Below are 24645 nucleotides of genomic sequence, written 5' to 3'. Positions count from 1 at the left end.
CATGGAAGCCTCCCTCCCTCCCTCCCTCCCTTATTTTTTTTTTGAGGCCATATCCCAGGCTGTTGTGGAGCTCTCAGGTGTGCTGTGCCACATCAGGCTTTTATTTTATTTTTTGATGTTAGGTATTTGTTTATTGTGTTGGGAATTTTTGCTGAGCACTTTTCATCTGCTGTCTGACTATTGAACCCGGGGAGCACTGTTGTAAAATAGTTGGTATTTTACCCAAGATGCCAGTGAGAAGAACCCTCCAGGTGAGCTTCTCATGGTTAACAACCATCTGAAGGGAGTTTCAGACCAGGGTTTTCATACCAGGTTTGTTTCCTCAGATAGTGGACTTTGAAATCATTTTGCTTCCATCCTAAATACTTGAAATTTGGGGCTGCATAGAAAATTTGTACATGTTAGAAGTTCAACTTCTTAGATGGGACATGCTAATGTTTGCTATATTAGTCTATGGTGGGTTACATGTAATTCTTTGTTTTAGCACAATGCCACTAGAAAAGGTGGGACTCTAAAAAACACACTCTAGCCAGTAAAGGAATATGATTTTGACTTCTTAAGTTGTACTATAGGTGTATCCAGTCATTAACAGCAGCTGTACCCAGGGTCCCCAATGACAAAATCTCAGATGATAGTACTGCTCCTTAAGCCTGGTGTCAGAGAGAGAACAGTTTTGCTGCTACTTTAGCAGCAGGAGCTCTGGAGTTCCGTCATCCTGTAATTTCTATTTAGAACTGGGTGGCCAGGCCTCCCAAACCATCAGTTATTTGTTACATTATGGTCTGTGTTTCTGAAATGGTCTAAGCCATTGATCCTGCCTTGGGTGACTATGGGAGAAAAGGAAAGGGCTCTTGTCTGGAAATAAAATTTAAGAGGTCATGAGCATTCCTTTTCTTTTTGCTTTTCTCTCTTTGTCTTTTTTGGTTTTTTATTTTTATTTATTTTTTTGTCATCCTAGTATTAAGCATGCTCCAAAATCCAGTGGGAAATGTCCTAGGAAAAACCCCCTTGAGCTTCCTGTCTCTGGATCCCCTTGGGTCTGACTTGGACAAGTTCCCAGCACCCTCAGTAGGAGGATCTCGCCTGGACACCCTGCCCATCCTGGACTCCCGTTCTAGCAGCCCCTCTGTCTCAGACATGAGTGGCTTCAGCTCTGGATCAGATCATCTCTCAGATTTGATTGTATGTAACATGCTCAGGAATGGGGGGTGTGTGGAGGTGGAGTTGTTTGTGTGTCCTAGGAGGAAAGATGCTGCAGTGTCTGTCTAAAGCTTGAAACAGTACCCGTCCAACAGGATGCATGCGAGCGAAAAGATCATCAGGCACCCTCTTTATAGCCATTCATCCTTAGCAAATTCAAGGGCACTTTGAATGTCGTGAACAATACATTTTAGGACTTGTTACTCCAAGAGCTATTAGAGAACAGTTGTAAACAAGAACATCTTGGCAGTGTTTTATTTCTTAAAATACATGAATGTTTCCTTTTTAGCTTTTAAACGATATTCCTTATATACCTCTGTGTATAATATCCCAAATTTTATAAGTGGTATTTTAATAAATGATCTTAATTCACAATTAATAGTGAACACTGGAATTTTAAACAGAATTTGACTTGAGCTCCTATATTTGTACACTGATCCATGCCAACTCAGTCTGAAACTATCATCAAATTTATATCTCCCGTGTTCCTTACCTACAGCCATGTGTGATATGTGTAGTCTCCATGCTAATTAGTCAGAACATGGATTAGAGTGGATGGGGAGGATGGTGTAATGGCATATATAGACGAGCATAGACAGTATAGTTAGACGGTAGAAGTAATTACATGTGAGTCTTCAAGTGGGAAGAGGCAATGAGACAATTTTCTGAAATAAGATCCAACTTTTAAGGTGCCATCTCAACCTTGCTTTTCTGTCACCAAATGCTCTAAGCAAAATTTCTTATCTTCTTATCTCTGTGGTTTCCCATTCATGGCTTTTAGAACCCACCCTATCTTCTTTTTGCACTGTCCTGGACTACGAACACTGGCATTAGTATTCCCATTGCCTACTCATGTAATCTGTCCAGACTAGTTTCTAGGAAGACAGCTTCAGTCAGCTCCTTTACTTCCCTGTAAGATTGGTTCACATGAGGTGCTTGTTCTGTTTGATTACTTAGATTGTACTCATCTTGGGAATTTACCTCATAACTGACAAATACAAATTTTTCAGATACCCACCTAAGAATTAATTTGGAAAGAGACAAAAGAGGAAATAAAACAGTTTTTGTATTTACAGAAAATATTCTGTCAACAAATTTTAATATATTCTTTGACACTTAGAATTTCACGATTTAGTATAAATATATAGTATAACATGTTCAAATAATTACATTTCTAATAGAGCATAGAGCCATCAGAGAAAAAGTCGTTTAACCATAGGGAACTGGATCAGTAGGCTGTTGTTGGTCTCCTGAATAAAATGTGATAAATTCATTAAAATTGTTATGAGAACTCTCTGGCAAGAAAAAAGGTCTATGTGGAGAGATGGAATTTATTTTAGTTATATTATAGTCTATAACTAATCTTAAAAATGGATAGGAAGATATAATAGAACATATATTAAGTTATAAATGTTAAATACTTCTAAGATTTTGTTGTATGATTATTTATAACAAAACTGTCTTTTAAAACTCGTGTTTTCCTTTTTCCTCCTCTAGTCAAGCCTTCGCATTTCCCCTCCTCTGCCCTTCCTTTCTCTGACGGGGAATGGTCCCAGAGACCCTCTGAAGATGGGAGTTGGGTCCCGAATGGACCAAGAACAAGCTGCTCTTGCTGCAGTTACTCCCGCTCCAACCAGTGCTTCAAAAAGATGGCCAGGAGCTTCTGTGTGGCCATCCTGGGACCTTCTCGAAGCTCCTAAAGACCCTTTCAGCATAGAGAGAGAAGCTAGATTACACCGGCAGGCTGCAGGTGGGTGCAGCTTGATTCTGGGTAGACTGAGGCCTGAGGCCTCATTTTAGAGACAATTGACCTTTGCTTACACAATAGTGAACTCTTCTGGAGGAGGGTTTGTTAGTGTGGTAAGGTTTTCAGGTCTGTATAAAACCACGTACTTTGTAGAATAAAGGACAACCTTGAGACTGAGTTGAAAGAGGCAGATAGCCTGGCACACAGAAAATGGCTGGCTCCACCTCCTACTGTGAGCTTCTGTGAAAATTGGCTGTGCCCTACCCTTGCTTTTGATTGTTGCATGAGAAAGATAAAGTCTTAAAAATGATGCCTACAGTTTTGTCTGCCTTTTCTGTTTCTAATTCAGAGTCATGGCAGTCACAATTTATTTGCTGGCTTTCTGCCCTGATATTTTCTGATTACATTCAGGCTATTAGCCTCTAAGGTATGGGATGTTACCAGATGCTCTGATATCTGATCTAATCTCTTTGAAATTCTTTAGTTTTTATCATTTAAGTGATAAGGTTGGAGAGAAGGCTCAGTGCATAAAGAGTCCTGGCTTCTCTTCAGAGAACCTGGATTCAGTTCCCACCACCTACATGGCACCTAACAACTAACTGTTTGTAGTTCTAGTTCCAAGGGTCCAAAACCCTCTTCTGACCTCTGCAGGTCTCAGGTGTGCTGACAGCACACAGACATGCATGCAAGCAAGACACCTATGTACATAATACAAAAATAAATTAAATTTGAGTTTTTGTTGTTTTGTTTTGTTTTGTTTTGTTTTTTGAGACGGGGTTTCTCTGTGTAGCCCTGGCTGTCCTGAAACTCACTCTGTAGACCAGGCTGCCCTTGAACTCATGATCCTCCTGTCTCTGCCACCTTCAGCAAATCCTACCAGCAGGCGCCACCACAACTGGAAAATTAAATTTTTATTTTATTGGTTTGTTTGGGTTGGGTTTTCAAAGACAGGTTTTCTCTGTGTAGCTCTGGCTGTCCTGGACTTGCTTTGTAGACCACGCTGGCATCAAACTCAGACGGTCTCTGCCTCATGAGTGCTAGGAATAAAGACGTGCGCACCACTGCCTGGCGAGGTGCATAATGTTAAGTGTGCATTAAATCTGTTTTTCACATTACCTCTGAGCTTGGAAATAAATGAGCTACTTACATCATTAACTGCTAGTGTTTCAGAGTTTTCCACTTATATCATGGTTCTGAGGTACCTGACTGAACGAACATCCCTATCTCATTCTCCCCTAATGGTGTTTGTCTGTTTGGTGGTTCTGATAGCTCATGTTCGTGCTTACTATGTAGCCATTGTATGGTGTGCTTTCTGGAGGCTTCTTGGTTTTGCATGGAGTATTGCTAGCATTGCCCCGTTCCGTTTGTTTGCTTGTTTGTTTGTTTTGCTTTGCTTTATTTTTTGTTTTGTTTTTTTTTTGTTTTTTTTTTTCGAGACAGGGTTTTTCTTTGTTGCTTTGGAGCCTGTCCTGGAACTAGCTCTTGTAGACCAGGCTGGCCTCGAATTCACAGAGATGCACCTGCCTCTGCCTCCCGAAGTGCTGTGACTAAAGATGTTCATTGCCACCACCTGGCCACAGTGCCCCATTTCTTGTCACAGTAACACATTAGTCTTGTACATGTTGGGTAATGGCCTGGTATCCAGGAGGGAATAATGGCTCATCTCCTTGAATGTGTTCCTCAGTGCTGAAGGAGAAGGGTAATATGTTGAAGAGTAACCAGTCCTCACCTAGATCACCTTCCTATGTGAAAGGCCTGAACTAATTGCCAAGAGCAGACTTCTGGAAGTTATAGGACAGGCCAGTCTTAAGAGAGTTCCAAACATACACAGCAGAAAGGGCCTCTTGGCATAAGTAGGAAGCTGAGGGTTTGGACAGAAATCCATCATCACACAGTGTAGGCAGCGGGAAGCTCAGTGCCCACTCAGGTGCTTGTGCGTGGGTTTATGGGGCATGGTAATGTTCTTACTCTGTTGAGTTGTGTTTTCTACTGACAGTGTCCTGACTTCTGTGGTCCAGAGACAAGATGGGGAAATGTAGAGTTTTTACCTCAGAGAAGACAGAAACTTAAAGAGAATTGCATATAAAATTGTTCTGTCTACTCTTTTTTTTTAAATAAACTATTTATAAATCTACTTAGTACTATAAACAATAGCAAGATAAAACTGCTTTTTTGCTAGTTTATCGGTTATATAGTTGAAATTGTTTACGTTGTGATCATTTTTACCCTGCACTTCTGCTATTCCTTTCAGTTATTTTGCAAGCAAAGCTGCTGAGGTAGGATTATCAAACTTACTTTAAATAGCTGAGAGAGTTTCTGTCTTTCAGAATAACCATGGATAGTCATCTTCCAGGCAGCCAGGTTGGAATGGTGACTGCTGTATTTCTCGTCAATAAGTCCATATCAGAGAAGGGTAGTGACTTGTTGATTGAACTCTTGTTTTCTCTTTGTTCCTTTCCAAAGCTGTGAATGAAGCTACCTGTACCTGGATTGGCCAGCTTCCTCCCCGAAACTATAAGAACCCCATCTACTCCTGCAAGGTGTTCTTAGGAGGTGTTCCTTGGGATATTACGGAAGGTGAGCTGCCTCTGAGATCTCTTACAAGAGTTGGAGGTGGGCATATCTTTAAGGAGTGTGAGCCCTAGGCTCCTGTTTAGGGCCTGAACCTCTGCCTCAGCAGAGTGTTACAGGAGCAGCTGAGGGGAGGGTGTATTTCATAAGCTTTCAAAATGATTCTGTTTGTCTGCTTACCCATGAGACCAAAAGTCGATTCTGAGCTGTTTGTCAGGAGCAGTGAACCTTGGGAGGAGTGCTGGGGGGGGGGGGGGGGGGGTCCTGTGTGTGTGTATCTTTCCTGAGTAGACTGTTTCTTGGTTTCTGCTCTTGCCCACTGTGCAGCTGGATTGGTTAATACCTTCCGTGTTTTTGGTTCTCTGAGTGTGGAGTGGCCTGGTAAGGATGGCAAGTACCCCCGGTGTCCTCCCAAAGGTAATATGCCTAAAGGTAATACAGACATGGTAGGAATTTTTTTTTTTTTTGCCCTCCCTCACACACACTGTACCACGTGGTGTTGGGATGTCACAGAAGCATGCTGGTAACGCAGGCACTCCAGGGTGCACTCAGCACATCCTCTTCAGTTTTGCACATTTCTTTTGTCCATCTGTCCAAACTTGCAGTGCTGTAGGGAATTGCCTCCAGACCCCTTCCTGTGCACTTCCCTCCAAAGCTGAACCCCACCTTTCCTCTTGAATAAGGCATTTCAAGAGTGTGCCTTTGCTGCCTCAGAGGCTTATTATCTGACCCAGTTCTGAGATTCCCTTTGGAGTTGTCAGGAATGAGGACCAACTATCTGATTCCTCACTGGTCTAAAATGAGATCCTGCCCTGTAGAAAGGAGCAGGTGCTATTTTCTCTCTGCTCCATCTTCATTGAATTTGAACCAATGGTTTAATTAGACTTTGAAAGCAATACCTTCATCCCCTGACAAACTGCTACTCTTCTTGGCTTTGCTGAACCGAGCATTCTCTGTGTTCTGGGGTAGAAAGCTGTGTAGTAATGGATGGGGTCTACTGTTTTGGCCTGACAGTTCCTTCCTTAGTGAAATAGGATATGCATCTCTTTCCCTTAGCCTGGGCATAAGACATAGTAAGTACTTCATTTGACAAACCTTTTCAGGAGTAGAACCAAAAGGTACTTTTGGGATGAAGGATTGGTTCAGCAGTAGAGTACTTGCTTAGCATGCATAGACTATAGGTTCAATCCCCAGCATCTACCTCCCTCCAAAAAATGTCCTGTACTTGAGACTTCCTCCCTTAGAAGAAACTCCCTGCTCCAAAGCCATGGCTCTTCAGCCACCATAGAGGACATTAAATACCACCCAAGGAGTAGTAAAGTGTCTTTTCCTTTTGTTGGGTAGGGTATGTGTATTTGGTGTTTGAACTAGAGAAGTCTGTCCGGGCCTTGCTTCAGGCTTGTTCTCATGACCGGATGAGCCCAGATGGCCTGAGTGAATATTATTTCAAGATGTCCAGCCGAAGGATGCGCTGCAAAGAGGTGAGTTAGCTTAGTGTCCTATGTTAGTTACTTTTGCTGTAGTAGTTCTGTTTCTATTGCTGTGATAAAGCACTCTGACCAAGGTAGCTTATAAAAAGAAAACAGTCTTAGTTGGGTTTACAGTTTCAGAGGGTTAGAGTTTATGATGGTAGAGTAAAGGCCTAGCAGCAGGAACCCCGTGGAGAGATCACATCTCTAAACCTCAGGCATGAGGCTGAGAGCACATTTGGAATAAATAGCACGAGTATTTTTAAACCTTAAAGTCTGCCCCTAGTGACACACCACCTCCAACAAACCACAGCTCCTAATCCTTCCCAAATAGGCTCACCAAGGACCAAGCATTCAAATGTGTTGCCTATGAAGGCTATTCTCATGTAAACTAACAACAGTCATTGTGATTAAAATACTACAGTCAGACAATTTACAAAAGAATAATTTGGGTTTCTGAGTCCTGAAGGATAAGAGTTCAACATAGTGGCACACACCTTTAATCCCCAGCGCGTGGGAGGCAGAGGCAAGCTGATCTCTTGAGTTCAAGGCTAACCCAGTCTACAAAGTGAGTTCTAGGATAGCCAGGGATACACAGAGAAACCCTGCCTCGGGAAAAAAACAAAAAAACCACTTCATTATGGCAGGAACAAAATGCTAAGAGTTCATATCCTGCATCATTAAGCACAAAACAGTGAGAACAAGTTAGAAGTGGCAAGATTTTAATCTCAGAGCCCACTCCCAGTGACCCAATTCCTATAGCAAGGCTATACCATCAAAAACTTTTCAAACAGCACCACCTACTGGGGACCAAGTTCAAATGCCCAAGACTTTGGGAGACATATCTCATTCAAACCACCACATAGCCTTCCTGTGTCAGGATAATTGGCATGGTATGGCACTAGTTTTCTTGGAACCAGGGTGACCGTTATTCTTGCTGTGACAGGAAGTCTGCTTTTCTTGTCCATGGTAAATGCATAAATTTCACTTTTTAAAAAAGCCAACTGGCCGGGCGGTGGTGGCACATGCCTTTAATCCCAGCACTCGGGAGGCAGAGGCAGGCGGATCTCTGTGAGTTCGAGACCAGCCTGGTCTACAAGAGCTAGTTCCAGGACAGGCTCCAAAACCACAGAGAAACCCTGTCTCCAAAAAACAAAAAACAAAACAAAACAAAAAGCCAACTGTTGGGCCTTGTTAAAAGGGAGGTAAAGGGGAGGTGTGTACAGTGTGCACAAACAATCCTAGAACCAGTGGATCAAGCTTTTCCAGCCTGTCTACTCTACGTTTAAATTCCAAACATCAACATAGAGATAAAACCGGAAGCAGCAACTTTCTCTACTTGGACGAAACTGATAAAATCTACAGATACATTCTCCTGGTTCTCATACTGTGCCTCTGACCCTGTAATATGTAGTGGGTGAGTAAATTCTTCTTTAGCACAAGTCCAGCAATGGCTACTTCCCTTCCCTCTTGGGAGTTTATTACATAGCATTATCAATATGTTGTTTGTTTGTTTTTTTTATAATTTTTGGCATAAGTCTGTGTCCTGAACATCATACTGATTTCACATTGGGGAACTCACTGCAGATTCTTACCTAAGGCTTACTGACTTATTCGGGTGGAGTTTAGGAATCTCTAACTCATTTGGGGAGTAATCAGACTCCCCAGTTGGTACTAGCGGATAGAGTTGTGAGAACCACTTGTTTTGAGTTCGGGAATTGGGGTGGCGCTGTTTTTATTAGGCTGATTCCAAAGAACTTCACTTTTGTGACATTAAACTACTGTGAAGTTTATTGCTCCCCAGGAAGTTGAAAATACCTCTAGTTAAAAAGATCAGTGCTTTCCAGGGGAGCAGACATGACTGGGCAGAGCACAGAGGATTTTGGGGGCTTTGAGATGACATGCAGCTACCATTGCAGTGTGTAAAAGTCGTCACACATTTCCTCTAGACCAGTAATTCACAGTGAACATGAGGAAAACCCAGTGGTGATTGTCAGTGCAGGGTCATCAGCTAGAAAAGATGTACCTTCTAGTGCAGAATGCTGCTAGTTGAGGCCTGTGTGGGACAGTGTGTGTGGAAAATGTTCGTTAGTGGGGTTTGCTATGAACCTAAATCAACTGTTAGAAAGGAAAGTCTATTTTTTAATCTGTATCTTAAAGGGTAAAGAGCCCCTTAGGATGGTCACAGCACTTTTAAATAATCCATTGACTAATCTGGTTCCTTGCTTTATAGAAGTTCTTCTGTGTTTTTGTTGTTCAGTCTGACAATTGGTCATTCTCTGTTTCCCACAGTGACCCAGGTTTTCTTCTCTCCTCATTTGATTGGCCCTCAGACAGCAAGTTGGAGCTCATCGTATCTAAGATTAATTCATGTACGCTTTCCTCCTTTATCCTGTCACAGCTACAGGACAGTCAGTCTGCCTCATGCCCCTGATGATACCCATTTCTTACCGCCTAGCAGAGATTGAGTCTCCCTTTGATGCACCAGCTCCAGGCTGTCCCAGCTCTCTCACTTCTGTGACTGTTTTCTTTGTATGTCCCGACTATTGTCCACTATTATCAGTACAGTATTTGACTCTCTTACTATCTCTTCTATCTCAGATAATTTATACATTTCTGCTCTTTTTAGACACAGATTTGTCTGTCTAACCTCCTGTCCTATGTAGACCCTATATTCTTTGATATATCCTGTAACTCTATATTGCACTGTGTGCAAAAGTAGCCTTTTTCATGAATTTGTAGAGCTGTTGACTTTCCTGGTACCTTCTACCAGGCTCTCCAAACCTCAAGCCTTGTAAGTCTAGGTCTTGCTCTCACCCCCTTGAGAAGTCTGACCTCTACAGACTTCTATTGAACAATATCTTTACTTGTCCCTGTAACCATTACCACCAGCCTTCTTTAGGTCTTCATTGAATTGTTTTTACCTCCTTAGGTCAGCTTCAGTTCTCTTCCTACTTCAAAACATTTTTAAAAGATCTTCACAGACTAATTTTCCAAAAATAGTTACTGGCATTTGTAAGTCTTCTTCATTGTAATGCCCTCTGCCTGCTAGACTAGGTTTGATTCTGGGAGTCAAGAAATCAGAGGACAGAGGATATCACATTTTCCCCAGTGATACTGAGCTTTTTTTAATACCTCAGATCTTTGTGCATAACTTTACATACACACGGGGCAGTGAGGTGGGAGAGAGAAGATGAGAGGAGAGAGTATGTTCCCACTGTTGCTGGCACAAAGCCCTCTAAATACCTAGGTTTAGACCAGTAACCATCTCAATGATATAAGTATTTCCACCTTTTTAGTCTTAATGCTTCTAGCTTTTAAATGCTCTATTAGTTCTACCTTTCATAGGGCTCTTGTTCACTTTCTTGAGAACTCATGCTCTGTTCATTCCTGTGGCCCTTAGTTGGAAGTATAGAAGTGTGGGCCTGTCAGTGTGCTACTTTTACTTACTCTGCAGAATGAGCAATTTCTGTTGTATTTTCTCTTACCATTATGAACACAGGAAATTCAACTCAAGTTGTATTGGATAAGGTTGCCTTGCTGGAAGCCTGTGTGCCTCAGATGGATGACGGTGCCCTTTCACCCCACATGGCCTCAGCAACTGCAGCTATGATAGAGATCACGTGTCCTACCATACAGGACACTCTCTGAAGCTGCCAGCTGATAAACTTTGGGGGGGATTTTCAGGTGCAGGTAATCCCTTGGGTCTTGGCTGACAGCAACTTTTTCTGGAGCCCATCTCAGAGACTGGATCCCAGCAGGACAGTGTTTGTTGGTGCCTTGCACGGAATGCTCAATGCTGAGGCTCTGGCTGCCATCTTGAATGACCTATTTGGTGGAGTGGTGTATGCTGGGATTGACACAGATAAACACAAGTACCCCATTGGTGAGTGTCCTACTTCTGTGTGGGAAGGCTTGGTGCCCCTGGGAGTAAATTAAGACTATGATACCTGCCCTTGAGAATGGAGAGAGAACTGACCCAGGTTTGCAGATCATCATTTCCTCCAGAAGTTACCAGTACTGGCCCATCTTGCTTCTACTCCTGGTTCCCACATGGGGAAAGAGTGAGTGTAGTAGGATCTATGATAATATTGGTGAAAATGAAGAAAGAAGTTTGTTGAAATTCTCAAAGTACACAGCCAAACAGCTTAGGACAAAATATAGAAGTGTTGCATTGAAAGACTGTACCGAGAACTTGCCAGGCTCCTTTATTAAAAATTCTTGCCAGACATGGTGGCAGATACCTGTTGTCCCAGCCCTTGGGAAACAGAGGTGGGAAGATCTCAGTTCAAAGCCAGCCTGTTCTACAGAATGAGTTCCAGGACAGTCAGGGTTACACACACAGTGAGACCTTGTCAGGACAGAAGAGGGGAGAAAGGGAAGGAAGGAAAATTTGTGTTGTTTTTGCATCTTTGATGTTGTCTAGAGTAAGAGACAAGATCAGATCAAAGGTGCTTTCTGGATAACTCAAAAACTGGGACAACTATTACAACTATTGAGCTGTTCTACCTTAAGGTGGTCTGTGTTCTGACCACTGAGTTTTAATCCTTTCTGAGAAAGGAGGTTAGTTACAGACTTGGTACAGTAATCTCAGTGATTGCATTTGAAAGTGGAACCGACCTGAACTCTCTGATCAAGGCTTATATACTTAACCCACCTTCTCAGATGCCTGGTCTATCCACCCACACTGAATCTGATCAGGAACAAGCACTGTGTCAGTTCTGTGGTGCAGATGGAGAACTAGAACTTCAGAGGCTGTAGGGGAGGGGCCGCACTTGGCAGGAGGGGGAATTCGTCTGCTCGTTCCTAGTTCTCTAAGGTACCTCTGGGTCAGGCTCGGTTTGATTGCTATTTCTACCCCTTAGAGAATTTAGTCTGCAGCATAGTTTCCACCTGAGCCCTTTCTCCTTCTCTGTGAATGTACCTGCACAGGAGGAGCCCCTTCCCTTTCCTCTTACTAACTTGTCTTATGTCATTACTGTCTAATGTGAGAGCCACCACCAAAAGGTGGTGAGTACATGTGTTAAAATATCTGGAACACAGTGTGGTGGTGGTGGCACATGCCTTTAGTCCCAGCATTCAGGAGGCAGAGGCAGGTGGATCTCTGTGATTTCAAGGCCAGCCTGGTCTACAGAGTGAGTTCCAGGACAGCCAGGGCAACACAGAGGAACCCTGTTTCTGGGGGAAATAAAATCATGAACATATAAAATATATTATTAAAATTCCACTACTTTCAATTTTGCTTTGACAACCACTAAATTAGGAATTGCATGAATACTTATATTTATGTCAGACAGCACTGGTATAGAAATAGGGTTTCTTGAGCGTTTTAAGAGAATTTGAACAGAATGTGTAAGCTTCTGCCGGGTTTTCTTAGGGTCTGGTCGCGTGACTTTCAATAACCAACGTAGTTACCTGAAAGCAATCAGCGCTGCTTTTGTGGAGATCAGAACCACCAAGTTTACCAAGAAGGTGAGTGTCGGGTTATGCCCTTACTGAGAGAGACTTGGGTCAGTTTCAAAAACAGCATAGTTCTAAGGGTAAGGCAATATGCTCCACTACAGAGCTAACCTGCAGGGGTTGAGGGGGCCTTTGTCTCTGGGGACTCAGGAGAAAGGGACCGAGATGTCAGCTGCCTGAGTGGGTGTGGGTGGGAAAAAGTTCCCTCGTTTTGGTATTTGTCTGAAGTTGAGTAGATTGACTGTCTTTATCAACTTTTACCCGAATCCTCTGAGTACTTCCTTGCTGCTCCTTGATGGAGAACCAGGGTTCATTTTGCTGAGAAGAGCAAACAATAAAGCCTTGTGGTTGTTAAATGTTAGAAGCAACCAGTTCTGTCTCTGTACAATATGAGTCTATGCACTAAGATCCATATTTGGCCCTGGCCCACAATTCTGTCTAGGCTCCATTAGAACAGACAGACATACTGCAACCTGTGTACCCAGTAACATGCTCCTAAAGTTCACCTGACCCATAGAGCCATTTTATCTCCCTATGTTGCTATTCCTCAGGTTCAAATTGACCCCTATCTAGAAGATTCTCTGTGTCTTATCTGCGGTTCACAGCCTGGCCCTTTCTTCTGCCGTGATCAGGTAAGTTCCCTGGGCACTAGAAATGTCTAATTTTTACCACAGTTAAAAAATGTGTTAAGGCATATTTATGATGTTGAGTATTAGAGTTGTCATGTGACTTGTAATGCCTGAAAGCATAGAGACAGTAGTCAAGAAGGTACACTACAGATTCACAGTCTGGGAGTGTCAGGGTGCTTGTTGGATTTTCCCTTTCCCTTCCTAGGCTACTGCTGTACAAAATGGCCATTGATGATGATGGTAGGTGCTTTTTGGTGTTATGTTTTTTGTTTTTAATTGTCCTACTGTGTAGTCCTGACTGGCTTGGGACTCATTTAATTAAGCTAGCCTTGAGCTTGCAACAAACCCCCTTCTTTCCCACTGCCCTACCAGAGCCTTGGTATCACTGTCATGTGTTACCATACCCAGATAGTGGTTCTGTAGACATTGAATAGTCTACAGGCATTGAATAGTATCAAGCGCTACTGATACATTTTTTAAGTCTGACAAGCTTATCCAGCTACAGTCTTTGATACTATTTGCCTCAGGATAGTTATGAATGCTGCCCAACCTAAAAATGTAATTTTAGAACATTTTTACCCCCTACCTTGTGAAGTATTGGTTTGGTTTTATATCTGGGTTGTGTGGTTCTCCAGTGTGAATCAACATTGCAATGCCAGAAGGATAGGCACACCTTGCTGGGACTGAGTTTTTCCCTACTTTATTTCTGAACTTCTAGACTACTTTGGTGTTTGTATCTGGGTTCTAACCATAGTTGTCAGAGGGGAAAGCTACATGGAAACTTTGTATTGGGAGTCTCTGGGTGGTGGAACATAGATGGACCTGGGCATGTCTGGCAGTCAGTGCTTTCTGACTTGAATGTATATACACATCAACTTTGTTGAAATGAGAATCTGCTGAGTGGTGTTTGTGTTGCTGTTTTTGAATGACCTTTTTATAAAAAACACACATTAAAATATGTTTTTGTGCATACAGTATATTTTGATCATATTTAACCCTACTTCTCCTAATTCCTTTCCATCTATTCCCTCTCAACCTTATCTTTTTGTTTTTCTTTGATGCTGTTGCTGTTTGGTCTGGTTGGTTTTGTTTGTTTTTTAAGACAGGGTTTCACCTTGTACCTCTGGTCAACCTGTAAACTATGTAAACCAGGCTTGCCTCAAACTCAAAGATCGACCCTGCCTTTGCTTTCCCAGTTCTAGAAGAATCAAAGGCCTGTACTGCCATGCCCAGCATCTTTTTTTTTTTTAATAAGTAACAAGCCTAGTCCCACTGTGCTACTCAAATACTCTTGGTAGTCCATCTACTAAGGGATAAACCCTTAAAGAAAACTGACTTTCTTTCTTCCAGAAGCTATAAGCTGTCAGCAGCTCTCAGCTAGGAGTAGTGGCTTGTGAGCCTTCTTCCTGTTAGCGCTGGAACATTCTTTGGGTTGATCTTGTGTAGGCACAACCATCAAACCACATTTTGAAACCTTTTCTGGGATGTTGGGAACCTTTCAGACTCTAGCAATTCATCCATGTTTAGTTGGCTTACAGTAATGCTGTTGTTTGCACGAAGGCTGTAGATACACACAGGCTCTCAAAGGAGCTCAGAGTAAGTAAGCCTGAAAACAAGTATCTTTCTAAATCACGTTCACAGTGGATCCTGTTTCACATTCTTGGTAGGAAGTTACGACTTGCTTAGGTTATTCAGCTAGCAGAACCAGTCATTTCTCACTGAGAAGAGAAAGGCATGTCTCCGTATACTTAAATCTGTAACCAGTTCTTCAAACATTCTCTCATGTTGGCAGCCATGATATTCAACTGCTCTGTAGGTGAGAAGGGTGGGGAATTGGGAAGCTGCATGGTCTGTCTACACACCAGGAGCCTAAAATGTTTGCATAAGGGTACACATGAAAAAGGATAGCATTTACTTTAGTCAGTTGCAGCTGTTACCATGAGAGGGCTAACAGGAAATATCTCTTCTAGCCCCACAGAAACCAGGAGGCTTCCATCTCCTCTTGAAGTAGAACCTTTATATCTAGTGCTAACCTCTGTTTTCCTAACCTAGGTGTGCTTCAAGTATTTTTGCCGAAGCTGCTGGCACTGGCGACACAGCATGGTAGGCCTGCGCCACCACAGCCCCCTGATGAGGAGCCAGAAGAACTGAGATTCCATCTAGAGAAGCTGACCTTGCCCAGTGGCCTGTGTTGCCCAAGGGTTGCAAATCAGGCCTGTACCCTGCACTGGCGCCCAAGGAGCTAGCTTTCTGCAGACAAGGGAAAGTTGTAGTCACCTTTGTACTTGCTAAATCTGTCTTTGTTTCTGCACTAATTAATGCACAATGAGTTTTGTCAGGTTTTGTTTTCAGGGGTGTGCCAGAGCAAGGACCCTCTGGCTCACCCTCAAGCAAATGTAGTTTTCCCAGATTCTAGTTCCTCATTTTGCAAATGAAAAGAAAAACAACAACAAACTGTGTGTCCAGAAGGTATTGACACAGAAGCCTACACCTAAGTTTATTTATTAAAGCGCTTTTTACATTCCTTGCAATACTGACGGTGGTGATGCGCAGGTCTCATTGGTTCATTCTTGCAGTTGCCATACAGTGCCTTTCCATTTATTTAACCCCCACCTGAACGGCATAAATTGAGTGTTCAGCTGGTGTTTTTTACTGTAAACAAACAAGGAGACTTTGCTCTTCATTTAAACCAAATCATATTTCATAGTTTACGCTCGAGGGTTTCTACTGGTTCCTTTTTACACTCCTTAAAACAGTTTTTAAGTCATTTGGAACAATAAATTTTTTTTTCTTTTCTGGCAGCTTTTAACATCATAGCAAATTTGTGTCTGGGGGACTGCTGGTCACAGTTGCAAATCAAAGCATTTGTAACCAAGGGAAAAATTATTTTATTTAAAACTGGACCGGAGGGAAAGAAAATTAGGTCTGAGCAGCTGCTGTATATAGTTTTAAATGGTTTGTCGCACCTTCTTACGTTGCACTTACGTGGGGGGAGGGTTGGTAGAAGTTTTTTATCACAGTCACAGGGTTTTTTCTTTTGTAACTGAGCTTAAAAAATTTAAAAAAAAAGGGCTGCTTTTTGGTGGGGGCAGTTGAAGGCTCACAGGAGCCCTTTCTCTTAGAGGGGCAAGTACCCTTCCTTACATCTTTTATCTGAAGAATGTATGAATCAACAGAGTTGACACAAAAATGCTACTGGATTTTGAAAACTTGACTTTTTCTTTTTAACTACTACTTGCCCCTCTTAGGGAAGCTGTGTGCCAAAGAACCAGTGTCATCCCCTCCCTCCTGCTGAGCTGATGTTGCATTGTTCATATCCCAGCTACTCTGTGGGTTTTGTGAAGCTGTGTGTGAAGTCTCTACCTCAATGTTGTATATGCAGGCAAGACTGCACTCTCTACAGATGTGTGGAGTAAGCTGTGGTGTACTTTTTTTGGCACATAATAAACACGTTGCAGCAGAGTTGTGCTTTTGTCTCAGTGTCTGGGGTGTGTATAGCAAGCAGGTAAGATTCCAGAGAAGAGTCCTCTTTTCTTGGATTTTCTGCAATAAGGTTGCAGGGTAATAGTATGAGTGTGTGAAAACTGCCCATATGTGGTACTTGTTACATCTTGTTACATCCTGGTCAGCCAACTTTGGAGAGATCTGTCCAGTAGCTGGGTGATTACAGCCTGAAACAACACCTTGTTTCAGTTCCTTGGCCATCAAGAAGAATGCCCATAGGCACAACCACCAAGGTGTCAGAGCCACTTCCCTGCTCTCCTGTGAGTTCTGGCATGTTTCTTCTCTGAGACTCACATGTGCTGCAGTCAGTCCTTTCTGGGTGGATGCTACTTTGCTTTTTTGGTTCAGGGTCTTTGTGTCCTTGTGTTGGAACTCCTTCTATAATCCAGCCTAGCCTCAAACTCAAAAGTCTGCCAGTGAAGCAGGCATCCTAAGGGATGGGATTAAAGGTGTGCACCACTATCCCCAGCAGCACTTTGGATTTTCTTGCCAGCCCTTACACTAGAGTTTTTGTTACGACAGGGTGATGATGGTTTTCAGGTAGAGAAGTTGTGAACCAGCCTGCTGAACTGCTTTGGGAAACTCTAGCCTGAGGTTGAGGGATTCCTATGTACTAAAGCATCCCTCCTGTACGGTACAGAAACTCCCTACTGATCAGGATTTCTGTACTGTAGGGTCTCGAATCCATTTGAAGCCTGGCAGCCACTTCATTAGCATTTCACCGGTAAAAGTAAGCTTGTGCAACACTGAGCGCACATTAACCCCTTCATCTCTTTAGTCTCTTCCTGTTCCTTAGATAATGGCATCTCTTTTTCCTCCCTCCGTGAGCTACTTTCAGGTAAGGGTTTCTTGCGCTTCACCATCTGACCAGAGTGATGTGGATGAGTGGAAGGTTGAGGCACAGCGGTGGTCCCCTGGATACGTCCTACGTGGCTGGCACAGTCTTATGTTTGAGTCTAGGACCCCATCCTCCCAGGAAACAGAGGAAAGGCCCTTCCTAGGCTGATGAGGACACTTAAAAGCCTGCTTTGGGTATGGCAGAACAGCCAGAAGAAGTTGAATTTTGGATTCTTAGGTATAGGTTCAATTCCTATTGTTCTAGAAATAAGAGGAGTAAAAGGAACTCGGCAAACATGAATTGTGCTTGGAGATAGTGTCTTAACTGGTTGGGAGCAGTAGAGCGAACTGAGATATGAATTTGTTCACAAAAATGTTTGAGAGTGTCCTGCGGTGGTGGCACACGCCTTTAATCCCACCACTTGGGAGGCAGAGGCAGGTGAATCTGAGTTCAAGGCCAGCCAAGACTTTCACAGAGAAACCTTGTCTCAGAAAAAAAACAACCAAAACGTTTGAGAGCTTTCTGTGAACCCGCCACTGTTTTAAGCATTGGAAGTTACCTTTCCTGTTTAGCTTATTCCCCCCCAAAAAAAACCCCAGAAAAGTCACATGACATGGCAATGCAATACTGTGCTGGGGTGTGAAGAAAAGCCCCCTGGAGAAGCGAGTTTGCAGTAAGTGAGAGGAGTATACGATAGTCAGGCTAGAGCCGAGAAAGCTCTGACCTGAGTCACACAGGTGGAAGTCAGGAAGGGCTGCCTCTACTACTACACTTTCAAGGGCGCGCGCTTCCTGTCTGCCGGGTATCCTAGCCTCAGAGCCTCCCCTAGACTAAGCTACAGTGGAAGAGGAGCTATCAAGCCCGGAACTACACGGAGCGGAGACTCAGGCGGCCAGGCTACCTGCGTGCGCACGCGCAGATACTCGCTCCGCCCGCCGCCAGGCACCGCCACTCCAGCCCTCCCGGGGGCGCTACGGTACGTCCGCGCGCTGCGCGCCGCCCCAGCCGGGCGGAAGCGGCTCTCTGGCCTGCGCTTTATAGGTCTCGCTTGTGCTTCCTGTTTCCTCTTTTACCAGGACCCGTCAACATGGTAGGTGTTTGGCTCCTCGGCCTCTGTCCTTTCCAATCCGCGTCCATCCTCCGCCGGTCGCGGCTCCCAGCCCGCAGCGGGAAGCGGTCGGCCTGGCCCGCGCGGTGCCCGTCGGCCTGGCGCGCTTCCGCGTAAAGCCCCACGCTCGCCGACCCCGCGGAAGGCGCGGGCTCGCTGGTGACTTTTGCCCTCCACCCGCAGGGCCGCGTCCGCACCAAGACCGTGAAGAAGGCGGCCCGGGTCATCATCGAGAAGTACTACACGCGCCTGGGCAATGACTTCCACACCAACAAGCGCGTGTGCGAGGAGATCGCTATCATCCCCAGCAAGAAGCTCCGCAACAAGATAGCCGGGTGAGTGGGCGCCTCCTCGCGGGCTGCCCAGGGCGGGGGCCGGAGCTGTGCGTTCGCGGTGACGGCTCAGCCCCGGTCTGGAAATCCGATGGCTCGGCGTCTGCTGCTAATAGTCACCACTGTGGCCGTGCTGCACCAGAAGGAGGCAGTGCTGGCGGGGGGCGCTGATAATCTTTAAGGGGTGTGGGAAACGAAGAGGGGACAGGAATGTGTAGGGGTGGCTGTGTGCGTTACGGTGTCGTGTGTGTTTGGGAGGCTGTTGTTAATGTGCACACCGAGTGGGTTCTGTACCCAGGGTGCTCTGGGCGCCAGCGGGAAGCTGGTGTGGTCACTGTAACTCCTGGCTTGTGTGCTTGTAGCTATGTCACGCATCTGATGAAGAGGATTCAGAGAGGCCCTGTCAGGGGTATCTCTATCAAACTGCAGGAGGAAGAGCGAGAAAGGAGGGATAATTACGTCCCTGAGGTAAACTTCGTGGGTCTTTCTCTGAACCTCTAGCTCCTGTCCAAGTGGTCATGGGAGTTCGGGGGAGGGTGGTGGTGCTCCTTTGCAATGAAAACGCAGTGAGAGGTCCTAGCCTAAGGTGTTTTGATACGGGGTCTCATTGTGTAGAACAGGATCTCCCCAAATTAATAGAGATCCTCCTGTCTCCTGACTTGTTTGCTGGCTGCGGGTGTCTGTTAGCCTTTCTGCCCCATCCAAGTTAAGTCAACTCTTTCCACATGGGAGCCTGGTGACCGTGTCTCCTGACCCGGACACCCTGAACATACGTCTTGACTGTGAACTCAATCTTAAGGCTTTTCTGGACACTCACTAGCTAATTCTAGCAGAACAATAAAGCAGTCCAGGTGCACCCCTTAAATCCCAGCCCACGGAAGGCAAAGGCGATGGATCTCTGGGTTCCAGAACAGCCTCTTTCCAAAAAAGGCAGAAGTGATCTTGTTCATCTTGTGGCATCTGAACAAAAACTGGTGGTTCGTGCTTTTTAACCCCAGCACTGGGGAGCCATTGGCAGACATCCCTGAGGTTCGCCAAGGTCGGATATAGCAAGGCCTGATCTTGAGCAGAGGAAGTGGAAAATAACTCATTCATAACTTGGACTTGATTCTTTCCCTTCTAGGTCTCAGCCCTGGATCAGGAGATCATTGAGGTAGATCCTGACACCAAGGAGATGCTGAAGCTTCTGGTGAGTGTTGTGATTTCTAGTTGAGGGCCACAACGTGGCTTTGTCTTGCCCTGCTTTAAAAACGCTTGTGGCTGCTTGTTCTGTGTGTGTTGATTTCAGGATTGCGGGACATCACTGTCTGAGTCCTGTGCATTTTCTTTGTTCTGGGGCTGGCTCCTAAATTGTCCTCCTACACCTTCGATTCAGCTCTGGCTCTGTTACCTGCTTTCCTTGGAGACTCCAGAGTCTAACTTGAGAAATGATCTCTGGTCTCATTTTCAGAATAGTCAGGCACCGCTTAAGACAGTTGACAGGTGTCTTTGGTGTGGCTTCTCTTAGCCCTTTTTCATAACCATGTGATGCTAATGTGGGCTTCAGATCCCAACTGCTGTTAGTGATTCTGCGCAGTATGGGTCGCTAACAAAATACTCTCCCCATATACCCACACCTGGCTTTCGTGAAACCGTGTGGCAGCTGAAGCTTGCTGTGGATCTGCTGGGCTCCTGGGTGCTGAATGTGCTTAGGGATAGGCCTGATCAGAACTTCTCCACTCTTGGTACCTTGTACATCTGGTTCCCTCTCGGACTTTGGGTGAATTGTGATACCTCTTGACAGGGACCGCTCCAAATCCCTCCGACCATGGTGTGGCCTGAGCGGTAGTGTGCTTGCTGCCTTAGAGTCTGATAGAAAATGCTTACAGGCGGTTCAGCTTTAGCTAGAGAATGTTGAATCCTTGGGTGTGGAAGGCAGGCCTGGGTTTGCTGGTGTTTTGCTAGTGGCTAGGGAGTGTGTGCTGAAGCTTGGTGGGTGGATGAAAGTCTAGACAGCGGTGTGTTTAGTCGAGTATGTTAGATGTTCAACAGCCCCTCCTGGGGGTGGCAAGCCCCTTGGCTGACTTTGGTCCACACCCCAATCTGGAGGGGGCTGGTACTAACCACAGATTACCCCTGCACCACTCACTACGAGTCTTGTTTTGTTGCAGGACTTCGGCAGTCTCTCCAACCTGCAGGTCACTCAGCCTACAGTGGGGATGAATTTCAAAACACCGCGTGGAGCCGTTTGAGTCTGTTCTGTCATTTTCAATAAATCTGAAAATAACTTTGCCTTTGTTGTCCGTGCTGCTGTTCGGGTAGGAGGCTGAGTCAGGAGTTCTCAGGACTAACGCAGCCAGGCACTGAACACTAACGTGCCTGCACGAGCAAACGTAACCTAGGATTTGGGGAGATCCTAGTGTGCCCGGGATGTGGCAGATGACTGCTTTGCTGTCAGCTCCCCTCAGTCTCGGGTACCAGAGTTGGGACCAGCGTGCCCATTTGGAGGGTAGTGGTGTCGCCCAGGGTAGGATAGGTATGCCTGTTGTTTTGTGGATGCTATTTGGTAGGGCAGGACACTTCCTGCATGAATACCACAGGGGATGCTGTTAGCACAGAATTTAGGTTTTTAATTTTTACTTTGAGCCCTAGAATTCAGTGTGAAAATTGTTGCCCTTGGTAATAGTAACTTTGAGTGTTTGAAGCTAACCTGTCCCTCCTTAACATTTGCCATCTGTTGATAATTCCTTTTACTAGAACCTACCACAAGGGGAGGGCTTTCAACCTCAAGTTCGTCAGCCATAATTGAGATTCAGTACTTGGGAGAGACAGTTGGATGAGGCCAGCCTGGTCTATATAGGGAGTTTCAGGCTAGCCAGGGCTACAAAGTGAGCCTCTGCCTCAAAATAACTTACCATCCCCCATCTCCAAAAAAAATGAGTTGGGCAGGCAGCTGACTAATAGAATGCTGGGTGTGGAAGCAAGAAGACTGGAGTGGGGCCACAGGCTGGGCTCCGCTGGCAATCAGGAACCAGAGACAGTTGGGGAAACACAGTCCTTAAAAAGTTGGGAAGCAAGGAAGGTGCCATACACCTCAAACATGACAGATTGGAGGGGGACAGTGTTGTCGGGGTGAGTGTTCTACATGTATCCTTGAAGCTGTTGACTACAGGCTTGTGAAGAGGTGGTGACGGGGCTGCTTGTAGTAATGAATATGTGATCACGTTGCTAGGGCACACTTGGGTGCGAGTGAGACACCAAGACCCAAAGCAAGTAGGGAAGGAAAGGGTTCCTGTTCATTTGGCTTGTACTTTGTAGTTCACTCAAGGAAGTCAGGATGAAACCTGGAGGCAGGAGCTGGTGGAGAGCTGCTGCTTCCTGCTTTGCCTCCCTTGTCTTGCTCAGCCTACTTACACCATAATAAATTGCCCCTCACCCACATCGCTAATAAAATGGCCTGATCTTGATTTAAAAAGTTTTATAGTTCCTAACAAATCTAACACCCATATTGCAGCTCACAGCCATCTGTAACTACACTTCAGGGGATCTGAGGCTTCCACAGGTGGTGCATAGATACATGAAGGCAAAACACCCGTATATTGATCTTTCAAAAACAAACTTTGAATCTACCCCTTATCACTGCCGTATTTTGCCTTTAAAGTAGCTTCATGTGAACTATGAATCAATTCCTCAGATACTCTGCTATACTTAATGCTGGGGTAGGTGGGTGGTTGTTTTGACAGGGGCTGTCTTCGGTTGTAGCCCTGGCTGCTCCGCTACTCACAGAACCCTATCTGCTTCCCAGGTGCTAGAGTTAAAGGCACGTGCCATCACACCAGGCCCATTTCTACTTGGTACACGTGTGCAGTCTCTAGCTGGCATTAAAGGTATTCTGGGCTGTCCTGACTAGTTTTATGTCAACTTGACACAAGCTAGCTGTGGTTCTCAACCTTCCTAATGCTGCGACCCTTTAGCCTTAGGTTGTGGTACCCCCCCCCACGAACATAGTTATTTTTGTTGCTACTAAATAATTTTGATACTGTTATGAGTTATAAATATCTGCTCTGTCACCCCTACCCCCAAGGGCTTGAGAGCTGCTGAGGGCCTCAGTTGAGAATCCCTCCATAAGGTCCAGGTGTAGGCAAGCCTGTAGGCATTTTCCTTAGTGATGGATGGGGGAGGGCCCAGCCCGTGGTGGGTGGTGCCATCCCTGGGTGGGAGGTCCTGGTGTTCTTCCTGGGTTCTCTAAGGAAAACTGAGCAAGTCAGTAAGCAGCACCCTTCCCTGACCTCTGTCAGCTCCTGTCTCCAGGTTCCTGCTCTGACTTTGATGGTGAGCTATGATGTGAATGTGTGAGCCAAATAAGCCTTTCCTCCCCAGATTGCTTTGGCCATGGTGTTTCATCACAGCAATAGGTACCCTGCCTAAGACAAGTCGGTATCAGGATCCTGGGGCCTTGCTGTCACAGACCCGACTGTTCGGGGAGGGTTGTGGAAGGACTGTGGAACTTTGGGCTAGAAAAGCCTTGGAGTGTTGAGCTCAGAGGCTGTTAATGTTCGGAGATGATGGAGGCCTGGCTTGTGAAGTCTCAAAGGGAAGCAAAGACTACCGGGCCTTTTGTGGGAAGGATCTGTGATGTCAGCACGCCGAAACTATTCCAGAAGCAGCCAAGCTTGATATTCACCAGGTGGTAGTGATTTGAAGGCATGGAGGGTCATGGAGAGCAGCTGAGTCTTGGAACTGTTGAGAGGGCTGGATTCCCAGTCCCTGAAGAGAACCCAGGAGGCTGTTGGTGAAAGTGTAGCCCACTTGCTGCAGGGGACCATGGGATCACCACCAAGAAGAGCAGCAGCAGTGGGGTGGAGCCAGAGAAGTGACCTCACCCCTCTGGAGGAGCCCGGAAGATGGCTGAGTGCATCACAGACATTGGATACTGAGCTACTTACAGTTGGAGGTTGGTTTTGATTTGATTAATTTGATTGTGGCTGTGTCCTGGTTCTCCCCTCTTGAAGTAAGTATTTTTGATTTTATAGGAGCCCACAGTTGACAATGATTTTTAAAGAGACTTTGGATTTTTTTCTGCATGTATGTCTGTGGGGTGTCAGATCCCTTGGAACTGGAGATAACAGACAGCTGTAAGCTGCCACGTGGGTTCTGGGAATTGAACCTGGGTCCTCTGGAAGAGCAGCCAGTGCTCTTAACCTCTGAGCCGTCTTCCCAGCCCCTACTTTGAATTTTTAAAGAGACTGAATTTTAAAGTGTTTGAATTTGAAATGACTACAGGACTTTTAAGACTTGAACTATTTTTATGTCTTGATGTTCATATTAATGTATGCTCTTGGGGATGAACAAGAAAGGAATGGTTGACTTTAGCAGTGATGCGTTTCTGTCCAAATCCATAAGGGGTCGCTTGTGCTGGCTAATCTTATGTCAACACAGCGAGAGTCATCAGAGAGGAGGGAGTCTCAGTAGAGAAAATGGCTCCGTGAGATTGGACTGTAAGCAAGACTGTAGGGCCTCTTTTTCTTTCTTTTTCTCCTTCTTTTCTTGTTTTTGTTTGTTTTGGTTTTCTAGACAGGGTTTCTCTGTAGCTTTGGAGCCTGTCCTGGAACTCCTCTGTAGACCAGGCTGGCCTTGAACTCACAGAGATCTGCCTGTCTTCACCTCTGGAGTGCTGGGATTAAAGGCGTGTGCCACCACTGCCCAACAGTGCCCAGCTCTTCTTTTTTCTTTCCTCTTTCTTTCTTTCTTTCTTTCTTTCTTTCTTTCTTTCTTTCTTTCTTTCTTTCTTCTCTCTCTTCTCTCTCT

At 45.1% G+C, this 24645-nt stretch overlaps 2 protein-coding genes across 4 annotated transcripts in view; both read left to right on the top strand.

The window, feature by feature from the left end:
- Cpeb1 (cytoplasmic polyadenylation element binding protein 1) overlaps positions 1-16571 on the top strand; it is a 111115-nt gene extending 94544 nt beyond the window's left edge. The window contains exons 4-12 of one of the 3 annotated variants that reach the window (XM_026784289.1): positions 959-1182; positions 2698-2950; positions 5411-5524; positions 5846-5950; positions 6863-6999; positions 10675-10873; positions 12365-12459; positions 12999-13079; positions 15129-16571. In XM_026784289.1, coding sequence (XP_026640090.1) covers positions 959-1182; positions 2698-2950; positions 5411-5524; positions 5846-5950; positions 6863-6999; positions 10675-10873; positions 12365-12459; positions 12999-13079; positions 15129-15227 — 1307 coding nt within the window. In that variant the 3' untranslated portion in view covers positions 15228-16571. The remainder of the gene's footprint in view (positions 1-958; positions 1183-2697; positions 2951-5410; positions 5525-5845; positions 5951-6862; positions 7000-10674; positions 10874-12364; positions 12460-12998; positions 13080-15128) is intronic. The other 2 variants (XM_013350197.2, XM_026784290.1) reach the window with 2 other exon arrangements.
- Positions 16572-18278: 1707 nt separating this feature from the next.
- Positions 18279-21129, top strand: Rps17 (ribosomal protein S17). Its single transcript, XM_005357660.2, has 5 exons — positions 18279-18508; positions 18710-18861; positions 19221-19326; positions 19982-20047; positions 21009-21129. Exons 1-5 carry the CDS (start codon positions 18506-18508, stop codon positions 21087-21089), a joined length of 408 nt encoding a protein of 135 aa, XP_005357717.1. The 5' UTR covers positions 18279-18505; the 3' UTR covers positions 21090-21129.
- Positions 21130-24645: the final 3516 nt, after the last annotated feature.

This window comes from Microtus ochrogaster, chromosome 22 (genome assembly GCF_000317375.1).
Source record: "Microtus ochrogaster isolate Prairie Vole_2 chromosome 22, MicOch1.0, whole genome shotgun sequence".
Lineage (NCBI taxonomy): Eukaryota > Metazoa > Chordata > Mammalia > Rodentia > Cricetidae > Microtus > Microtus ochrogaster.
The sequence above is the reverse complement of the archived record's forward strand: the minus strand, read 5'-3'. Positions and strand labels throughout refer to the sequence as shown.

Bases quoted from the DNA above. Each gene is read 5' to 3' on its own strand.
- Rps17 (XM_005357660.2), top strand. The intron at 18,862-19,220 runs GTGAGTGGGCGC...GTGTGCTTGTAG, and splicing joins CTCCGCAACAAGATAGCCGG to CTATGTCACGCATCTGATGA. The intron at 20,048-21,008 runs GTGAGTGTTGTG...GTTTTGTTGCAG, and splicing joins AGGAGATGCTGAAGCTTCTG to GACTTCGGCAGTCTCTCCAA.